The 19,766-nt window shown below is 56.5% G+C and overlaps 11 protein-coding genes across 11 annotated transcripts; 6 read left to right on the forward strand and 5 right to left on the reverse strand.

Annotated features, from left to right (window-relative positions):
- Positions 1–271: 271 nt before the first annotated feature.
- PHYSODRAFT_333917 (hypothetical protein) lies at positions 272–3,153 on the forward strand (the record flags this gene model as incomplete). Its single annotated transcript, XM_009531159.1, has 5 exons — positions 272–1,306; positions 1,375–1,611; positions 1,693–2,135; positions 2,215–2,818; positions 2,887–3,153. The coding sequence occupies 5 exons, from the start codon at positions 272–274 to the stop codon at positions 3,151–3,153; spliced, it is 2,586 nt and encodes an 861-aa protein (XP_009529454.1).
- A 94-nt stretch (positions 3,154–3,247) lies between these two features.
- Positions 3,248–4,422, reverse strand: PHYSODRAFT_561420 (hypothetical protein; the record flags this gene model as incomplete). The annotated part of the gene is made up of 1 exon (XM_009531160.1): positions 3,248–4,422. Exon 1 carries the CDS (start codon positions 4,115–4,117, stop codon positions 3,248–3,250), a length of 870 nt encoding a protein of 289 aa, XP_009529455.1. The 5' UTR covers positions 4,118–4,422.
- Positions 4,423–4,928: 506 nt separating this feature from the next.
- Positions 4,929–5,470, reverse strand: PHYSODRAFT_561422 (hypothetical protein; the record flags this gene model as incomplete). The annotated part of the gene is made up of 1 exon (XM_009531161.1): positions 4,929–5,470. A coding segment is annotated over one exon (540 nt), but the record flags the coding sequence as incomplete, so codon positions are not given.
- A 316-nt stretch (positions 5,471–5,786) lies between these two features.
- On the forward strand, positions 5,787–6,137 carry PHYSODRAFT_333919 (hypothetical protein; the record flags this gene model as incomplete). Its single annotated transcript, XM_009531162.1, has 1 exon — positions 5,787–6,137. One exon carries the CDS (start codon positions 5,787–5,789, stop codon positions 6,135–6,137), a length of 351 nt encoding a protein of 116 aa, XP_009529457.1.
- Positions 6,138–6,793: 656 nt separating this feature from the next.
- Positions 6,794–7,144, reverse strand: PHYSODRAFT_509291 (hypothetical protein; the record flags this gene model as incomplete). The annotated part of the gene is made up of 1 exon (XM_009531163.1): positions 6,794–7,144. The coding sequence occupies one exon, from the start codon at positions 7,142–7,144 to the stop codon at positions 6,794–6,796; it is 351 nt and encodes a 116-aa protein (XP_009529458.1).
- Positions 7,145–7,460: 316 nt separating this feature from the next.
- On the forward strand, positions 7,461–8,002 carry PHYSODRAFT_561423 (hypothetical protein; the record flags this gene model as incomplete). Its single annotated transcript, XM_009531164.1, has 1 exon — positions 7,461–8,002. A coding segment is annotated over one exon (540 nt), but the record flags the coding sequence as incomplete, so codon positions are not given.
- A 506-nt stretch (positions 8,003–8,508) lies between these two features.
- Positions 8,509–9,683, forward strand: PHYSODRAFT_561424 (hypothetical protein; the record flags this gene model as incomplete). The annotated part of the gene is made up of 1 exon (XM_009531165.1): positions 8,509–9,683. The coding sequence occupies exon 1, from the start codon at positions 8,814–8,816 to the stop codon at positions 9,681–9,683; it is 870 nt and encodes a 289-aa protein (XP_009529460.1). The 5' UTR covers positions 8,509–8,813.
- A 1,881-nt stretch (positions 9,684–11,564) lies between these two features.
- PHYSODRAFT_286361 (hypothetical protein) lies at positions 11,565–12,085 on the forward strand. Its single transcript, XM_009531166.1, has one exon. The coding sequence runs from the start codon at positions 11,594–11,596 to the stop codon at positions 12,032–12,034; it is 441 nt and encodes a 146-aa protein (XP_009529461.1). The 5' UTR covers positions 11,565–11,593; the 3' UTR covers positions 12,035–12,085.
- Positions 12,086–12,685: 600 nt separating this feature from the next.
- Positions 12,686–14,693, forward strand: PHYSODRAFT_546417 (hypothetical protein; the record flags this gene model as incomplete). Its single annotated transcript, XM_009531167.1, has 1 exon — positions 12,686–14,693. The coding sequence occupies one exon, from the start codon at positions 12,686–12,688 to the stop codon at positions 14,534–14,536; it is 1,851 nt and encodes a 616-aa protein (XP_009529462.1). The 3' UTR covers positions 14,537–14,693.
- A 255-nt stretch (positions 14,694–14,948) lies between these two features.
- PHYSODRAFT_509169 (phosphatidylserine synthase) lies at positions 14,949–16,319 on the reverse strand (the record flags this gene model as incomplete). Its single annotated transcript, XM_009531168.1, has 1 exon — positions 14,949–16,319. One exon carries the CDS (start codon positions 16,317–16,319, stop codon positions 14,949–14,951), a length of 1,371 nt encoding a protein of 456 aa, XP_009529463.1.
- A 353-nt stretch (positions 16,320–16,672) lies between these two features.
- PHYSODRAFT_286362 (phosphatidylinositol 3 and 4-kinase-like protein) lies at positions 16,673–19,303 on the reverse strand (the record flags this gene model as incomplete). The annotated part of the gene is made up of 1 exon (XM_009531169.1): positions 16,673–19,303. One exon carries the CDS (start codon positions 19,301–19,303, stop codon positions 16,673–16,675), a length of 2,631 nt encoding a protein of 876 aa, XP_009529464.1.
- Positions 19,304–19,766: the final 463 nt, after the last annotated feature.

Genomic DNA, 19,766 nt, shown 5'->3' on the forward strand with positions numbered 1-19,766 from the left:
CCATCTGCTAGGATGTTGAAGAGCGTCGGGCCAATCAGGATTTTACAGGTCTTTTTCAGCCAATGACGCGAGACGTCCAATCAATTCCTTACATCAGTGCATTCAAGTGATCTCATGAACCGCCCATCTCCTTTAACTACTGATGCAGAGATAATAAGGTAAGATTATCATTGACACTTTGTTAATATCCCCCTACATGGCTACATGTTCAACGGCAAGCAATCGGCACGGACCGCCATTGCAGTGCACTCCATTCTTGTTTTGGCTGTCCATGCGCTCAGCGCTCATTCGCTCTTTGCGTAGCTCGCAGACACCTCTCCGCAACCGCTTTGCTCTCCGCAGCCACTCCTCGTTGACCATGCAGCTCCCGCAGTCCTCCGCCGCGTACGTGCTGGCGCCCGAGCTCACGTGGACCGGCGAGCAGTTCGAGCGCGACGTGCAAGTGTCCGTGGGCGCCGACGGCCTCATCCAGTCCGTCACGCGCTCGCAAGACGCCGGCAAGAGCGACGCTGCAGACGTGCACAAGCTGCCGGGTCGCGCGCTGCTCCCCGGCATGGTGAACGCGCACTCGCACGCGTTCCAGCGCGGCCTGCGCGGCCTCGGAGAGACGTACCCCAAGAACTCGGCGCAGAGCAGCTTCTGGACGTGGCGCGAGGAGATGTACAAGCTCGTTGGCGGCATGAGCGAGCAGCAGATCTACGACCTGACGCGCCAGTGCTTCTCCGAGATGCGCGACGCCGGCATCACGAGCGTGGGCGAATTCCACTACTTCCACCACGGCCGGCCGGGCGAGGGCAAGAGCGGACACGAGTTCGCCTACGATGAGACGGTGCTGCGCGCGGCCAAGGACGTGGGTATCCGTATCGTGCTGCTGAACGCCTACTACGAGCACGGCGGCTTCCAGCGCGCGCCGATGGTGGAGTCGCAGAGGCGCTTCAAGGTGGACTCGCACGAGAAGTACTGGAGCCAGATGGACGCGCTGCAGAGCAAGCTGGCAGACATCCCGACGCAGTCGCTAGGCGTGGTGGCACACTCGATGCGCGCTGTTGAAGTGCCCGACATTGTCAAGCTGCACGAGGAATCCGTGCGCCGTGGACTGGTGTTCCACATTCATCTCGAGGAGCAGACGAAGGAGGTGGACGACTGCAAGGCTGCGCACAATGGAGAGACCCCGATGGGGCTGCTGTTGAAGAACCTCAAGATCGACGAGAAGTTTACGGCGGTGCACTGCACGTGGACCAAGGCGGACGAGCTCAAGCAGTTCGTGGAGAAGAGGGGCAACGTCTGCATCTGCCCGCTGACGGAGGTATGCGCGTGGTATCAAGGATTTAAGTCTTCTTGTGTTGTGTACTGATGATATTGTTGCTGTTGTAGGGCAACCTGGGCGATGGCTTCCCGTTCATTGCGAGCTGCTCGGACCGCGTGTGCCTTGGCACGGACTGCAATGCCCGTGTGGACATGTGCGAAGAGATGCGCTGGCTGGAGTATGCACACCGCCTGCATGAGAGCAGGAGGGGCGTATGCACTGACGCCACGTCCGAGACGGATCTGGCCAAGCTTCTGTTCCGCTATGGCACGAAGAACGGTGCCGAATCACTGGACCTGCAAGTTGTAAGTATCTGTACCAGCCACGCCAAGCATTCTTCAGTTCGTGATCAGTTAATTAACAGTCTTTTGTTTTCGTTGACGCAGGGTGAAATCAAGGAGGGTTATGCCGCTGACTTTGCGCTGGTCGACATCGAAGAGGAACAGTTGAAGTTTTCGACGCCGTCGTCTCTGATGGGTGCGTTCATCTTCGGAGCCAACGGCTCAAGTGTGGTGAAGGCAACTTCGGTGAACGGAAAGTGGCGTGAGACGATCTCCAAGAAGGTCAAGTCTGCGGCACCTGCTGCGGAGGGTGGTGCCTCTGCTGCCTCCGATGAGCACAAGGCTCAAATTGAGGCTGCTGCCGCATTAGCCGACGTCAACAGCGACGACGTTGTGAAGCTTGCGATTGGTCTGAACAGCATTGACTCGACCTCCGGGGACGAGGCTGCTGTCGGCCAGGCAATTGCCGACTGGCTGACTGCTCGGGGATGGCGTGTGCACATGCAGAAGGTGCCTCCTCAGGCCGATGCTGCAGTGAAGGCGGACAGGTTAGGATGCCATCAAGCTACCTATCTTGCTCCTAGCTGGATTGATGAACTTACTCTGTCGTGTCTTGCGTATTTTCAGGTACAACGTGTACGCTTCTCGCAGTGACAGCAAGACGCCTCGTCTTTTGTTTAACTCGCACATGGACACCGTTCCGCCATACCTTCCTCCTCGGATCGACAGCACGACGCTGTATGGCCGCGGTGCTTGTGACGCCAAGAGTCTGGTTGCTGGCCAAATGATCGCGGCCCAGAAACTTGCTGAGGCTGGTTTCGGCGACGACGTCCAAGTCCTCTTTGTCGTGTCGGAAGAGACCGACCACAGCGGCATGAAGAAGGCGAACGAGTTGAACGTGAACCCGGCGCACATGATCGTTGGCGAGCCCACTGCCCTGAAAATGTCCAAGATGCAGAAGGGTGTCCTCAAGATTCAGCTTACCCAGGAGGGTGTTGCGGCTCACAGTGGATACCCGCACTTGGGTGACTCAGCCATCGACCCGATGATCGATGTCTTGTACGACCTGAAGAAGGAGAACTGGCCGACAACCGAAGAGTACGGCAACACCGATCTCAACATCGGTCTGCTCAACGGAGGCCAGGCTGCCAACGCGCTGGCTGAGCAGTCTTCGGCGATGCTGATGTTCCGTTTGGTCACTGAGCCTGACGTTATCTACAAGCGCGTTGAGGTGCGTTGTTGTCTAGCTTATCCGAACACGTGTGCAGTTTGTACTCACTACTTTTCTTTTACTTGCAGGAAATCGTTGCTGGCCGCGTGGGCATGAAGCTCTACACGTCCAACGCTCCCGTTCACCTGACGACCGTGGAGGGCTACGAGACGGGTGTCGCGTGCTTCAACACGGATGTGCCTTACTTTAACTTCGACGGCAAGGCGTATCTGGTTGGAGCCGGCAGCATCACCGATGCCCACTGCCCGCGCGAGTTCATCATGCTCGAGGACTTGAAGAGCGTCGTTGACTACTACTTCACGCTGGGTAAGCGGTTGATCGAGGTGGGCAAGTAAGAAGACAGCTGATCACACATAGATTTTGAGTAGAGGGGAGAGTATACAAGTCATACATCGTGAATGCAAGCTTTCGCATTGACATTCCTACCTTCTAAATGTCCACCATTTCGAGTGGTTCAGACGTGGGAGTTGTCGTGCCACTGGATTGGATTGTACTCGGTGCTTCGTTCTCAACTGACCGTGGAGACCGAGCGAATGGACCACGGTGCCTGGAGCGATCTCCACTGACCGAGAACAGGTGTCGCAGCCAACTCGTCCGCAGTATCTGAGCCGTGTTACCGTCAACGCGTGTGCTCACTCCCTTTTGGAAGCGCCAGTCGTCATCAAGTCGATAGCAACGTGAAAGATTTTCAGCTTTGTCGGTGCTAGCATCAACCCCCTTGAGAATGGCTGTTTGCCCGTAGTTTTCGCATGGGTCTTCGACATCTTGCAGCCGGAATGCTCGAAAGGTGACTCGACGATAGTGCACTCCCCCTGCAGCAAGGGTTGGGAGCAGCGCACCCACAGCCACATCGATCGCCATTGCGTCCACTTCGTTGCAGCTTGACCGACGCACGTCGATGTCGCTACTGAGCGATCGATACAAGCGCTGCAAATCACCTATGTACGGCGCACTCAGTAGCAGCTTCTGCTCGAACTGCTTCGTCACCCCACCGACAGTCGCTGGTCCGTCAGCTCCCGCACTCGTTTCCATCGCGAAACGCGCTTCTTCGCATTCACTTGACGACAGCCGCCGAGAACAAACCAAATCTGTCACACGCAGCTCGCCACCAACCTTCAGCAGGCTGAACGCCACTTCCAGCATCGCGTTCTTGCTCGCAGGGAACTCCAATGACTGGATGGAGCAGTTGCACACAGCGATATCTGCTTGGCCCTGGGCACTCTTGAGTCCATCAGTGCCCATCGAGGCTAACGACGAGGACTGATCCATACCGCCATACTCCCCCACGATAAACTTCATATTCACGAGAGGCAGCCCCAATGTCTCGAGGCAATAGCTCTCAGCAGCTTGCTCCGCCAAAAACACGTTCGACGGGCTTGCATCCACGCACGTGACAAACCCGTCCGCTCCCACCAGTGCTGCTGCTACGAAGGCCTTGACGACGCTGCCAAAGCCAACAACGGCTACTCGCAGACCAGCGACTCCACCGTTGAAGTCATCGTCCAAAGCTGAGCCCTCACAGCAGCAGCCGAGCTCTCGAATTTTCGCAGGGACTTGCTCGAGCAGGGCTGCGGTGGTTGATTCGGATTTGGCTGGGGCTTGTTGACGCCACCGAGCTGAGCACAGCGCTGCATTCTTGGAAGTAGCATGAAGTGAAGATGAAGGCGCTGCATTGCCACTTAGAGCCACATGCTCGCTGTGTTGGTTCTCGGGTGACAAGACGTCCGCATCACCCTGAATATCTGCGGCGTCAGCAGTGGCATCTGAAGTCGGTGGATGGACTAAGGAGTCCGCTTTCGTGACTGCTGGCTGCGATGCTGGTAGACTCGGCACCATCAGACCCGCACTCCACCCACTCAACGAAGCTGACTCCGAAGCCGCCCCTGCCACTACCACAACCGTTTGCTCCAACGGAGACTTGCTCGACACCCCGGCGGGTTTCCGCAGACGAATGCAATGCCGATGCTTAAATCTCGCCAGCCAACCAACAGACAGCACCAGCATCTCATCCGACACGCCGTGCACCTGCTTCAGCCGCTGAGCCTCTTCCAGAATCAGAGCTTCGGTCAACACGCGGCCTCCAGTCGACTGACCACTTGGCTGGGCACTTGCCGCTCCATCATTATCCGGCGCAGACGTCGAGCCGCCGACTCCATTGACCGTAGACTGCGCCATCGGGTCTCCAGAAACCGCAACACTCTCTGCACCCGCCTCAGTATTAACATGACGGGAGATGAACTTGACCAGGTCCGCCTCGAACGCCGGGAAGAGCGGCCGGCGGCGGCGCTTCATGTTGGGGTTCCTGGGCGCGTCGCCGCCCTGCTCGCCGCTGCGCAGCAGCCTCCAGTCCATGGAGATGATCTTGGACAGCGTGGAGCGGCCGCAGGACCAGCCGAACTGCGCCGCCACCTCCCGCCGCAGCGCCTCCTGAGACGGCACCAGCTCCCCGCGCGCCTTGCAGTCGTTCACCTTCTGCTCGCAGAAGCTCTTGACGATGGCCTTCTCGCGCAGCGTCAGCGCCGTGCGTGTGAGCTTGCGCTTGCCGCCGACGTGGACGCTCGGCGAGGCGGTGGCTGCATCGCTGCTCGGGTCAGCCGGTGCACTGCCACTGCCGCTGCTGTCCTTGGCATCGTCGAGCGCGTTGTCTGCCATATTTTGGCGAGTGGTGTTCTTGTAGAGGAACGTTGTCGGATTGGTCGAAACAAAAACTTCATCAGCGAATCAAAACACAGTCACGACGTTGAAGTGCATCTTGAAACCAAGTCAAGTCGGGGCCTGTCACTTCCACCGACGCCGAAGTCTCCAAGAGCGTAGATGAGAGGAATCGGTGCGATCCCGCTGAATGGAGAGAAAAGGTAAATTCTGGAGAGACGATGGCGGTGGGTCTACGGACTGATGATCCGACCACTCACTTCGCGTTTCGTGCCCAAGCACTCAAGTGTCCTGCAACCCAAGACCTGCTGCTACCATGATCAAGCGCTCGATCCTTGTTCTGCTGCTGGTGCTGATGGCTGTCCTGAGCTTCGCCCACGCCGACGATGCAGCCCCCGCTAATTTGGAGGATCTCCCGCCTGGAGTGTCGCTCGTCGGCGGCCAAGAACCGGTCCCGGTTGCGCGCAAGGAGCAGCTGGACGAGCAGTTCGTTCCCGGCGGACCGGCCTTCGTCCCCGGATTCCGCCAGCGCTTCAGATTCCCGTGGAGCGGTGGTTTCCGCTACGGCTGGCGCTTCCCGATCGGCTACTGGAACGCGTTCGGCCGCAACATCTTCGGCCCGAGCTGCCTGTTTGCTCGCCAGTGGGGTGGTTTCTGGTACTGCTAAACTGCCATACCGCTGCTGGTGGCATGGGGAAGGTCCTCAGGAGGGGAAATCCCACACAAAAACGACTGCTTTGATATGACGCTACTGAACGAGAGGTGACGGCAGTTTAGCATTTTAACTTGAAAAACAAGCATTATCGACTTGAAACAAGCTGGCGCTTTGGCTTGCGAACAACATGACCATCAATTTCGTGCTTTTTTTCGTAGGAATACTCGTTATCTCGAATATTTTATGTAAATCGTAGCATCGATTTACATAAAATATTCGACTGCGGCTTTCGATATGTCGTTCGTGTGAATTGTCGATAACGAAGACCCCAACGCTCTCGAAAACGCTCGATTTGCCGCCACTTGGTCGACCAGTGCGAGTTTGATTAGCGCCTACTCCAGGCAGACCTTTGTCATGTGCCATAGTGGGGAAATAGTTCGCGACGCACACAAAAACATCGCTCTACGAAAAAAAGCACGAAATTGATGGTCATGTTGTTCGCAAGCCAAAGCGCCAGCTTGTTTCAAGTCGATAATGCTTGTTTTTCAAGTTAAAATGCTAAACTGCCGTCACCTCTCGTTCAGTAGCGTCATATCAAAGCAGTCGTTTTTGTGTGGGATTTCCCCTCCTGAGGACCTTCCCCATGCCACCAGCAGCGGTATGGCAGTTTAGCAGTACCAGAAACCACCCCACTGGCGAGCAAACAGGCAGCTCGGGCCGAAGATGTTGCGGCCGAACGCGTTCCAGTAGCCGATCGGGAAGCGCCAGCCGTAGCGGAAACCACCGCTCCACGGGAATCTGAAGCGCTGGCGGAATCCGGGGACGAAGGCCGGTCCGCCGGGAACGAACTGCTCGTCCAGCTGCTCCTTGCGCGCAACCGGGACCGGTTCTTGGCCGCCGACGAGCGACACTCCAGGCGGGAGATCCTCCAAATTAGCGGGGGCTGCATCGTCGGCGTGGGCGAAGCTCAGGACAGCCATCAGCACCAGCAGCAGAACAAGGATCGAGCGCTTGATCATGGTAGCAGCAGGTCTTGGGTTGCAGGACACTTGAGTGCTTGGGCACGAAACGCGAAGTGAGTGGTCGGATCATCAGTCCGTAGACCCACCGCCATCGTCTCTCCAGAATTTACCTTTTCTCTCCATTCAGCGGGATCGCACCGATTCCTCTCATCTACGCTCTTGGAGACTTCGGCGTCGGTGGAAGTGACAGGCCCCGACTTGACTTGGTTTCAAGTTGCACTTCAACGTCGTGACTGTGTTTTGATTCGCTGATGAAGTTTTTGTTTCGACCAATCCGACAACGTTCCTCTACAAGAACACCACTCGCCAAAATATGGCAGACAACGCGCTCGACGATGCCAAGGACAGCAGCGGCAGTGGCAGTGCACCGGCTGACCCGAGCAGCGATGCAGCCACCGCCTCGCCGAGCGTCCACGTCGGCGGCAAGCGCAAGCTCACACGCACGGCGCTGACGCTGCGCGAGAAGGCCATCGTCAAGAGCTTCTGCGAGCAGAAGGTGAACGACTGCAAGGCGCGCGGGGAGCTGGTGCCGTCTCAGGAGGCGCTGCGGCGGGAGGTGGCGGCGCAGTTCGGCTGGTCCTGCGGCCGCTCCACGCTGTCCAAGATCATCTCCATGGACTGGAGGCTGCTGCGCAGCGGCGAGCAGGGCGGCGACGCGCCCAGGAACCCCAACATGAAGCGCCGCCGCCGGCCGCTCTTCCCGGCGTTCGAGGCGGACCTGGTCAAGTTCATCTCCCGTCATGTTAATACTGAGGCGGGTGCAGAGAGTGTTGCGGTTTCTGGAGACCCGATGGCGCAGTCTACGGTCAATGGAGTCGGCGGCTCGACGTCTGCGCCGGATAATGATGGAGCGGCAAGTGCCCAGCCAAGTGGTCAGTCGACTGGAGGCCGCGTGTTGACCGAAGCTCTGATTCTGGAAGAGGCTCAGCGGCTGAAGCAGGTGCACGGCGTGTCGGATGAGATGCTGGTGCTGTCTGTTGGTTGGCTGGCGAGATTTAAGCATCGGCATTGCATTCGTCTGCGGAAACCCGCCGGGGTGTCGAGCAAGTCTCCGTTGGAGCAAACGGTTGTGGTAGTGGCAGGGGCGGCTTCGGAGTCAGCTTCGTTGAGTGGGTGGAGTGCGGGTCTGATGGTGCCGAGTCTACCAGCATCGCAGCCAGCAGTCACGAAAGCGGACTCCTTAGTCCATCCACCGACTTCAGATGCCACTGCTGACGCCGCAGATATTCAGGGTGATGCGGACGTCTTGTCACCCGAGAACCAACACAGCGAGCATGTGGCTCTAAGTGGCAATGCAGCGCCTTCATCTTCACTTCATGCTACTTCCAAGAATGCAGCGCTGTGCTCAGCTCGGTGGCGTCAACAAGCCCCAGCCAAATCCGAATCAACCACCGCAGCCCTGCTCGAGCAAGTCCCTGCGAAAATTCGAGAGCTCGGCTGCTGCTGTGAGGGCTCAGCTTTGGACGATGACTTCAACGGTGGAGTCGCTGGTCTGCGAGTAGCCGTTGTTGGCTTTGGCAGCGTCGTCAAGGCCTTCGTAGCAGCAGCACTGGTGGGAGCGGACGGGTTTGTCACGTGCGTGGATGCAAGCCCGTCGAACGTGTTTTTGGCGGAGCAAGCTGCTGAGAGCTATTGCCTCGAGACATTGGGGCTGCCTCTCGTGAATATGAAGTTTATCGTGGGGGAGTATGGCGGTATGGATCAGTCCTCGTCGTTAGCCTCGATGGGCACTGATGGACTCAAGAGTGCCCAGGGCCAAGCAGATATCGCTGTGTGCAACTGCTCCATCCAGTCATTGGAGTTCCCTGCGAGCAAGAACGCGATGCTGGAAGTGGCGTTCAGCCTGCTGAAGGTTGGTGGCGAGCTGCGTGTGACAGATTTGGTTTGTTCTCGGCGGCTGTCGTCAAGTGAATGCGAAGAAGCGCGTTTCGCGATGGAAACGAGTGCGGGAGCTGACGGACCAGCGACTGTCGGTGGGGTGACGAAGCAGTTCGAGCAGAAGCTGCTACTGAGTGCGCCGTACATAGGTGATTTGCAGCGCTTGTATCGATCGCTCAGTAGCGACATCGACGTGCGTCGGTCAAGCTGCAACGAAGTGGACGCAATGGCGATCGATGTGGCTGTGGGTGCGCTGCTCCCAACCCTTGCTGCAGGGGGAGTGCACTATCGTCGAGTCACCTTTCGAGCATTCCGGCTGCAAGATGTCGAAGACCCATGCGAAAACTACGGGCAAACAGCCATTCTCAAGGGGGTTGATGCTAGCACCGACAAAGCTGAAAATCTTTCACGTTGCTATCGACTTGATGACGACTGGCGCTTCCAAAAGGGAGTGAGCACACGCGTTGACGGTAACACGGCTCAGATACTGCGGACGAGTTGGCTGCGACACCTGTTCTCGGTCAGTGGAGATCGCTCCAGGCACCGTGGTCCATTCGCTCGGTCTCCACGGTCAGTTGAGAACGAAGCACCGAGCACAATCCAATCCAGTGGCACGACAACTCCCACGTCTGAACCACTCGAAATGGTGGACATTTAGAAAGTAAAAGTAAACCGTTTTTCAGGGTCGCATCATACTGCGGTATTGTAATTTGTGCACCGCGTCAACAGCAAACTTCATACCCCACCCGCCTTGCTGCTCGTCGAGCACAATGCAATTGAACTAGCTTCACTAGTCTATATTGAAAAAAGAGAGTGTTTGCTGCACCCGACTGGCACATCCCACCCTTTCAATAATTTTCGTGTTGTTGTATTGCCTTCATCCGCACAGGTATACATACCATGTATACCCCTGCACACCACCCATTTCAGTCGCCATTCAAGATTTCGACAGCTCGAGCATAAGGCTCCGTCGCGTCGATATAAGCGTTGGGCGAAGCAGCGCTGAAGGTAATGCGAACTAACCGGGTGTTATTAGGGATGTCAGAACGTCGGAGTGCGAACTTCACACACCGCCTCTCTTCGCAGCGCGAAGAGGCACCACCAGGGAGGACACGTCGTCGAGAGCCTTGCGGACAGCAGCACATGTGGGGATTGCTACGCGGACGGCTGCACCGCGCTGTGCTGATAAACAAGACATGCTCGCTGTGCGGCTGGCAGAGATGTCACAAGAAGCCCTTACCTCAAGGACGCCGCTGCGCTCGGGCTGGACGTGTGTGAGTGGGTTCCGACTGACGAAACCCGACTGAGCGTGGTGTGTGCTTTTTTCTTCTTCTTTATAGTGCTTAGCGGTTCATGTTTGATAGTAATAATGAACCTTTCAACCGTTAGAGAAAAGCGTTGTGTAAACCGGCGTTGATAGGAGTGCTGCAGTGCCCACGTGGGTGGGGCGCTTGCAATTAATAGCCTACTAAGTATCAATAATAGGGTAGCATGATGCGCGTTGCTGTTCTATTGTGTTTCCGACTCTAGAGACACACTTGGCGGCAACGTACACGTTGCTACATGTAGTGCAGTGATCCTTTGGCTCACAAGTTATGATTGCATACTGCTGCGTTCACACACACCGACTGAGGCAGCCCGACTGAGTCCAGTACCCGACTGACCCGACTGAGTGAGTCGGTCTTTTATTAGGTGGTTTACACAACTTTTGCTGTCCAGCTATACACTAGCCAATGTATAGCCAAAACCCGGCTCTAACCCCGGCTCTATTTTCAGTCGGGTTGAGTCGGTCTAGTCGGGTGTCAACCCCAGTCGGGTGCAGCTGCCTCATCGCATGATTCCCAGTCGGGTGCAGCAACTAGTGCCTTGAAAAAAATCTGGCATCCGTGTTCAGTTGTCATCAATGTCGCATTTCTGTATTACAGGCTGTAATTTACTTCTCTGGCCCACATAAGAAACAACACTTCGGTTTTCTGGACATAACTATTTACTAAAAAATCGTTTGGCGACTCGCAATACCTCAACCGAAAGCTGCGCATTTGCTCCGTTTCACGCTATGATTTAAAAAAATCTAGCAGCTGAAAGAAAAGAGAAACAGCCTTTTATCTGAAGTCCGTTTTAGACAACATTAGGTTTTTTAGCGAGGTGCCGTCAAAATTAGCGATATTAGAAAATAAAATATCACCGTAATCGCGAGTGACTGCTTTACCCTTATGTTCGGTTGTCGATGTTGTAGCGCCTGTTGGAGACGAGTTAGAAGGGCTACAGTTTTGAGGGTTTTCTACGCGATTATCTCGACATGCGCAGACCCATTTATTTTGGCCAATAGTAAGCTGAAACAGTTGATTATACCCAATCATATGTGACATGTGGTCCACATCAAATTGAGGTTTAATGCCGAATGTTGTTTCTTAAGTGGGCCAGAGAAGTACAGTGTCAATTCGTTGTATTGCCACAGGGAGCTTACAGCTATCGCGGAGTCAACGACGCCGTGGCCGTTCCTGAATTCCTCATTCCGCAATATACTCCCCAGTGCACAAGTCTCGAGTCTCCTGCAACAAGAATGCAATGAAACGATACTTCGCTGTGCTAGCTGTCTTCCTAGCAACAGCAACTAAGGCGCTCTCGACAGCCGTGGATTCCAAGCACGCCGATCCCTTCGGTGCTCGTCCAACGAGGTTTCTGAGAGACGTCGCACTTACTGAGGAGGTGAATGGTGGTTCCGAAGAGCGGGGGCTTATGGACCAACTCGCGAAGAAATGGCGCTCGCGGTCCAGCACAAACAACCAGCTACACAAGACTTGGCTCAAGGAAGGAGAAAGCCCTCAGTCCCTTTTCAGACAATATGGCTGGAAGGGGAAGTCGATCGAAGAACTGAAGCTGGACCCAAACTACCAGCGCTACGAAGGTTTCGATGAGCTGTGGACACTAAAGCAGCAGAAGAAGGGGAGTGTACTGACGCCCGAGAAATGGGCAAAGCTCATGAAAAAGGAGCAGAAGAAGAACTGATCGTAGGCTAGCAGGTGCTTTTTGAATAGAGTTTGTGGTTTGTTCGCTTACAACCTATGGTTCTCTTTCCCTACGTACGATATTTGCTACCGTACGAGCCAGCATGGCCCGATCGTTTTCGCAACAGCTACAGTAAGAATATGCACGTTGCACCAAAGTTACAACTCGACAAAGCCGCTTACGCCATTCACACCAAGTATCGCAGCATGATGCCAATGATGCAATTGGCCACGACCACGACATCGAAGAGCGCTACCGATCCCAAACACCATCGTTCCGACAATGTCGATGTCGAATCGACACCACTGGTGACCATCGCAGATTGACCAGATGGAGATGCGTAACAAAAGATCGCCATCTCTTCAACTCTTCAACTTGCACAAGTCACAGATATGTGGGCCACATTTCCTTACCTTCATTGAGCAACTTGGCCCTTATCCTAACGTTTAGAACGGCGCGTTGCTAAAACAGGCGGAAAGCGTTTCGGCCAATCACCGCATAGATAGCGTGAAAAAAACAGCCAATTAGACCGGTAGAACACGCCGTCCAAAGCAGTGGTGCAGATCCAGCAGCTTCACTGACGTCGGCACCTCCCCATTCCGCATCAGGTGTCCAAGCCCCCAAGCGTTTCCTCACCGCCCCCTCGCCACAATGAGCCACATCCTGCACGCCGTGACCACGGGCTCGCAGGCCTCGCTGGTGCCCATCAAGCGCGCGCTGCTGTCCGTGTCGGACAAGACGGGCGTGGTGGAGCTGGCCACGTACCTGTCGCAGCACGGCGTGGAGCTGCTGTCCACGGGCGGCACGGCCAAGGCGCTGCGCGACGCCAAGCTGCCGGTGATGGACGTGTCCACGTACACGGGATCGCCCGAGATCATGGACGGCCGCGTCAAGACGCTGCACCCCAAGATCCACGGCGGTCTGCTGGGCGTGCGCGGCAACGCGCAGCACGAGGCCGACATGGCTGCCAACGGCATCCAGAACATCGACCTGGTGGTGCTCAACCTGTACGCGTTCGAGGCGGCCGTGGCCAACGGCGGCGACTTCGACACGTGCATCGAGAACATCGACATCGGCGGTCCGTCCATGCTCCGCTCGTCGGCCAAGAACCACAAGGCCGTGGTCATCTGCTCCAGCCCCACGCAGTATCCGACGCTCATCCAGGAGCTCGAGACCAACAAGGACTCGTTCAGCACGTCGCTCGAGTTCCGTCGCAGCTGCGCCGCCGCCGCCTTCTCGCTCGCCGCGTCCTACGACTCGGCCATCTCGTCGTGGCTCAACGGCCAGCTCGGCACCAGCGCCCCCACCGTCACGCGCGTGTACAAGAACGAGTTCCCGCTCAAGTACGGCTGCAACCCGCACCAGAACCCGGCGGCCATCCTCAGCCGCGTGGGCAGCAAGCTGCCGTTCACGGTGCTCAACGGAACCCCCGGCTACATCAACCTGCTGGACGCCGCCAACGCCTACCAGCTCGTGCGTGAGCTGCGTCTGTCCCTGGGCCTGCCCGCTGCTGCTTCGTTCAAGCACGTGAGCCCTGCTGGTGCCGCCGTGGCTGTGGACCTCGAGGACGGTCTCCACGCCGCCTACGAGGTCGGTAACGTGTCGCTGACCCCGCTGTCGCTCGCCTACCTGCGCGCCCGTAACGCCGACCCTCTGTCGTCGTTCGGTGACTTCGTGGCTGTCAGCGACGTCGTCGACGAGGCCACCGCCAAGATCCTCAAGCGTGAGGTGAGCGACGGTATCATCGCACCTGGCTACGAGCCGGCGGCCTTCGAGATCCTCAAGGCCAAGAAGGGCGGCAAGTTCATCGTACTCGAGGCCGACGCGAACTTCGCGCTGCCGGACATTGAGTACCGTGAGGTTGCTGGCATCACCTTCGCCCAGAAGCGCAACGACGTCATCTTCTCGGCCGAGAAGCACCTGGCGGACGTTCAGACGTCTGGCGCCGGTCCTCTGACGGACGCCAAGAAGCGCGACCTGGCCCTTGCTGCCATCACGCTCAAGTACACGCAGTCCAACTCGGTGGGCTACGCCAAGGACGGCCAGATGATTGGTGTGGGCGCCGGCCAGCAGTCGCGCGTGGACTGCGTCAAGCTCGCCGGCCGCAAGGTCGCGATCTGGCACCTGCGTCAGCACCCCAAGGTGCAGGGCCTTGCCTTCAAGAGCGGCGTCAAGCGTCAGGAGCGTGTGAACGCCCGTGTGCGCTACATTGAGGGCGACATGGCCCCCGCTGAGCTCGAGACGTTCAACGCGCTGTTCGAGACCGTTCCGGAGCCGCTCACGGCTGCCGAGAAGGAGGAGTTCCTCAATAACCTGACGGACGTGAGCCTCGCGTCCGACGCCTTCTTCCCGTTCCGTGACTCCATCGACCACGCCACCAAGCTGGGCGTGCGTTTCATCACCCAGCCCGGTGGCAGCACCCGCGACGCCGACGTGAAGGCCGCCTGCGAGGAGTTCGGCATCACCATGGCCTTCTCCAACCTCCGTCTGTTCCACCACTAAGTTGATAGACAACGGAGAGCGATGACAAGGCTGAGGAGCAGCCTGGATGCCCCCGCGCTTTCAATTCGAGATCGATCTGGGCGTGCCCTCGTGCTCGCAGCCATCTCTCGTGTAGGTAGCAGTCCCAGTCACCGACGAGCGTTCGCTAGCATGTAATCAGTTGTTATACTATAATGGACCGCATGATTGCTTTCCCAAGACACCCGACGCCGTGCTTGCTTCCAGCGCGTCTTGGATACTTCATGACAGCGCGCTACAGATCTGCGTGTGTTGTACAATGTAAACCGCGGCAGTGCCATGGCGCTCTATTGGTTTCGCGAAATGGTGCCTCTTTCTACTGCTGTCCTAGCACCATGGTGCTAGCTCACCTTATATCTACCTACCTAACACCCGTCGCCACTCGAAATCCTCTCTACTGCGTCTTCTTGTCCTCATCGAGCGGCTTGTTGAAGAACTTGAAGTAGATGGTCGAGCCGAGCACGAGCACGGCGAAAATCGCTGCCCAGATGAGCTTGACGTAGAGCGGGAAGGGCTCCGTGAACATGCCTTGGCCGTGCTTAACGATCACCAGCACCTCAGTGACGACGACGGCGATGCCCAGCCATGCGCGCGGACCCAGCTTCCTCACTGGCATCTTCTTGCCGCCGTTGTAGCTCATCGTGAAGGAGCAGAAGATGTAGTACTCCGCCACCGCGTAGCTTCCAGCCGAGTACCAGACCGCAAGGCGGTAGATGTTGACGTTGCTGCTCGCCGGCACCCACAACACCGTCTTGAGGAAGAACGAGTTGAGCATCATGACCGACAGGATCGTGACCATCGACATGACGCGCCAGAAGCGCTCCGCCGATCGGAAGATCTTCCAGTCGTACGCCATCCAGTAGGCAGGCGTGAACTGCGCCAGCGCGCGCTTGGCCTTGCCACTCAAGTTGGGGATCTTGCGGATGCCCACCCAGTTAAAGCGGCGCATCTCGAAGTACCGGCAGATCTTCATTCCCAGGTAGATACCCGCCGCGTTGCACGTGAAGATGTCGAAGAAGAGGTGGTCCCACCAGCACTCGTTAAAGTTGGCGAGCCAGTGGCTGAACGTGATCTCGTACAGCTCGAACATGACGCTCAGGATCCACGAGATCATCTTGCTGCGCACCATGATGGAGCCCACGATCCAGCCGAAGAAGTGCATGATCACGAACCGGTCGAAGAACGTCGCCCTGATGTTGGCGATGGGCGACTCCGGGTTCTCGGGCGTGAAAACGCGGCAGTCGGCGGCGTACGACGTCTCCGGAAGTTTCTGTCCCAGGTTCGCGTCGAAGACCTTCATGAACTGGCGGGCGTCGCTCGTGCGCAGGAACAGCAGCACGATGAGCAGCATCTCGTAGAGGATGAAGAGCCCCGTGAGCAGCCGCCACACGATCGGGTGCGGGCGCACGAAGTGACCGTCGGGCAGCTGCAGACTGCAGTACGTGAGGAAGAAGGCGCAGGCGTACTTGACGCCGCGCTTGACGTCGGCCGCGTACTGCTCCGCCGGGTCCTCCAGCTGCTGCACGGGCTCGTGGAAGGCCGCGTACACGATCCAGAGCATGAGCAGGAATCCCGCGGTCAGCGTGTGCGGGCTGCTGATCCACTGGTCCTCGTTGTCGTCGTCCACCTCCACGGTCTCCTCCATGCTCCACTTGCGGTTCTCGTAGTTGCTGCCGGGCTCCGTGCCGTAGACCTCCGGGTCGTCGTCCAGGTCCGAGTTGCGGCGGGAGCGCAGCACCGTGCGCTGCGCCACCTCGTCCTGCATGGCGTCAATGCTTACTTCTCCAACGTAGCTCTTGGCTGGAACGCTTCTGGTCTCAACTCTGCGGCTGAGGATTGATGGCAAGCACTTTTTGTTGGATGAAAATCGCACTTTTTTGCAAAATATGTAGATCACGGTACGACATGACATACAAAATTCAAGTTAATGGGAATGGTGGTGGGATACTTATTCTGTCGGATACGGTAGATCATTGAAGCTTTTGACAAGCATGGATGAAGCAATTGGTGGAGTTGCAATGATGCTCGGTGAGGTTGAGTGAGTATTGAAGATAAATTGTCGGGGATTTAGCAATAAATGGGCGGGTGGAGGTCGCGCCACTAGCTGTAGTCGGTCACTTAGTGGGCCATGAGGTGCACTGCATCGTTGAGTTTGGTGGTGGTGGTGTGCAGCGCGACGTGGATGAGCTTCTTGAAGGCTTCGCAGGCCTCGTCGTCAGGCAGGTCGAGCATCAGCGTCTTGTGCACCCATTTGATGCAGCTCGCGCTGTGGAGCTCTGGGATGCCGCAAGTGAGGGCGAGCACCAGCAACGTGATGAGCAGGTTCGAGTTGGTCCGCAGTACTTGGAAGGCGTCGCACGCGAGCTGCTGGAACTGCTTGTAGTTTTCGCTCTTCTTGCCGCCCATGGCGTCCAGCATCGACGGCGTGAAGACGAACGGGGCGCGCTCTCGCTTCACGCCCAGTTTCGACTTGAAGTTGCCCAGGAAGTGACCAAAGTCGATGTGGAAGAACTTACCCGAACGCTGCAGCATGATGTTGTCGTTGTGGCGGTCGCCGATGCCCAGAACATACGTAGCCACGCAGTACCCAGCGCAGGAACGCACAAAGTTCTGCGTAGTTTCAATGTCCCGAGTGGAGGCGGTTTTCCGACGCCGTCGAGGGGACAGTGGGAAGCAGGTCGAGACCGATGGCTCCTCCTTGGCTGGACTGCTAGGCGCAGATCCGTTGGGTGACACCGAGTCGAGAGCAATATCCGTGGAGTTCGGATGGCTCTTACCCGTCGGAGAGCTCGGCTGCTTGAACAACCAATCCGAGAGGACACCGTCCTTTACAAGAGCGTCCTTCGCTGCGTTCAGCTTCCGACCGAGTTTCGTGCGTGACTTCGCATGACGCGCGTATATGATGCTCGCTAGAGTCTCGGAGTCGCCAACCACTTCGATCATGCCAATTTCGTCGCCAGTGGAGATGCAAGCGTAAGGGAGCAGACACAGGTCGAGACCTGCCTCGCGCCACAAGTCGTCCATCACGCGCAATATCTGAAGAACGAGCTGGTCCTGACGAAGGTCATCGCCAGACTTGAAAATCACGTAAGGCCGTCCATGCTGCGCCTTTGCGCTTTCAAACTGCAAGAAGAGTGGACGCTTTTTCGATTCCATCACGCGGCAGCTATCCACGATAATGCTGTTGCAGTACGATCGCGGTTGCAGAGGAAGCTGGAAGGTGTCGGGCAGGACAACAGCACGGAGGGCTTCGTGAAGCTTACTTTTACGTGCTGACGATGACGACTCCATTTTTACGAGGGCTGCAACCTCTTCGAGCTTCTTCATGACGTACACGGATTGTCGGATCTCCAGCTTGTAGCTTCCGCAGAGCTGTAGATATTGCGAGGTGATGAGGTTGAAGCGCTCAGCCGTTTGATGGTTGTGAGCCTCAGCCTTCAGGAACCAGTAGAGCAAATATCCGATCTGCGATGGATTCATCAGAGCCCTCATCAGTAGGAACCGAGCCAACGCCGAGTCATGGTAACGCTCGTTCTTCAGTGCTTGAACAAGCTGGAGTAGATACAGCTGCAACCGATAATCGGGTAGCGCGTGCATGCACCGCACAGCATAAGCGCGAACTTTGGGGTCGGAATAGAGCGGACTCAGCAACTGAAGAGCTTGGAGATAGGTAGGTTGTTTCCATTGCAACAGGAGGCGGTAGGCTTCGAGAACCTGCTCTCGGTTTCCCCAGTCAACTGACAGAAGAGACGCTGGAAGCAGTGCTGAATCGTCCGTCAGAATCAACCGCGATGTCCAAATGAAATTCCGATCGTCCGGCGATAGTTCGACGAGAGGGTCGCGTCTCAGTCGCTGCAACAGCTTCTGCTTATCTGCAGGAATCGTTTCGAGAGTGATAGCCTCGTGCTCTCCTGGCTTTTGGTCACTGCTGTCTCCCTTGAAGAAGATAGACGCCCGGAAGGTAATGCTCTTTTTCTTTGACAAACTGGAGAACGCGAACGATTGAGGGCACGACCCTGAACACTCCAGCACAATCTCCATACTCCCGACCTTCTGGTGGTTGAGGCGCTCATGTCGTAAGCAGTTCTCGATATCCAGAGGGGTGATAATGGACCCAGCAGGAAGCTGTAAGATGTCCATGAGCGTAGTTCCTGTTCGCAACGTGTGTCCAAAATCAAATAGGTGGAGCCCACTCCACGCAACCACTTCACCAGCTTTAGTCGTAAAGGTGAACTTCAAGTGAGAGCCATGAGGAATATCGATCAACCGCAATCCCATTTCAATTCCACCGCTTGGGTCACAAGTGATCTCACGCGCAGCGGAAGATAAATGCGTCTTGTCTCCGTTTGAGTCAGCATGGGATTCATAATGCAGCAGCGTGCTCGTCTCGTAAAGAACAGTAGACCCATGCTGGATGCTGATCTTCGCGAGAGTAGCAGGCTCCGGAACATTCAGATTCACCTTACCGATGTTCAGGACGAGATGGCGGTGGTCCTGCGAGACAGGCCCTTCCGGTGGGGAAGGAAACAGCTCTGTATTCTCCAAGTCGCTAGCGGCGGAGGGGAGTGCTGGGGGATGGGAATGTGGCGATACGTGGAAAAAGCGTTCGTAATGAAAGAAGAGGTAGCGACCGACCTCCTCCGTGACGAACTTCAGGATACAGTCATCGTTGCTAGTAGCAGATACCGCCTCGTGGTCGCTGGAATCAATCACGACCTCCAAGATGCCCACGATTTTCGTTGTCTCCATGGAACCCCCATGAGCGTGAACTGAATCGAAATCAAAGAACGGCGCTGCAAGTATGATAGTCCCTGGTCTATACAGCTCTCGCGCAACGTCGGACTCAGCAACCTCTTCGTGGATTAACTCCGTCGCGTCCGTAATACAGATAGGGGCACCACTGTCAAGTACACGCTGTCCTGTGCTTGAGGCAAGATCCACACTTCGCCTTGAAAACTTTTCATCAGAAAACTGTTTCGACACAACACAAACATCTTAGTATTAGTTGTAGATATCAGCGTCAACTTTAACGAAAGACGAACCTTGATGACAAGCTGTCTGTCCGCTTCATCGAGTGCATAAATCCTCACTCGGCGAGCCGTGAAAATGGAAGTCAGCGCGTTTTTCATGCACTCAAGAGTATGGTCCAACTCGTTTTCCGGTGTGATGCTTGGAAAGTGGTCTTTGCAAAACGTTTTCACCGAGCAGTTGG

This window comes from Phytophthora sojae, assembly GCF_000149755.1.
Source record: "Phytophthora sojae unplaced genomic scaffold PHYSOscaffold_5, whole genome shotgun sequence".
NCBI classification, from domain to species: domain Eukaryota; phylum Oomycota; class Peronosporomycetes; order Peronosporales; family Peronosporaceae; genus Phytophthora; species Phytophthora sojae.

Coding starts and splice junctions, on each gene's coding strand:
- PHYSODRAFT_286361 (XM_009531166.1), top strand. CDS start 11,594: ATGAAACGATACTTCGCTGTGCTAGCTGTCTTCCTAGCAACAGCAACT.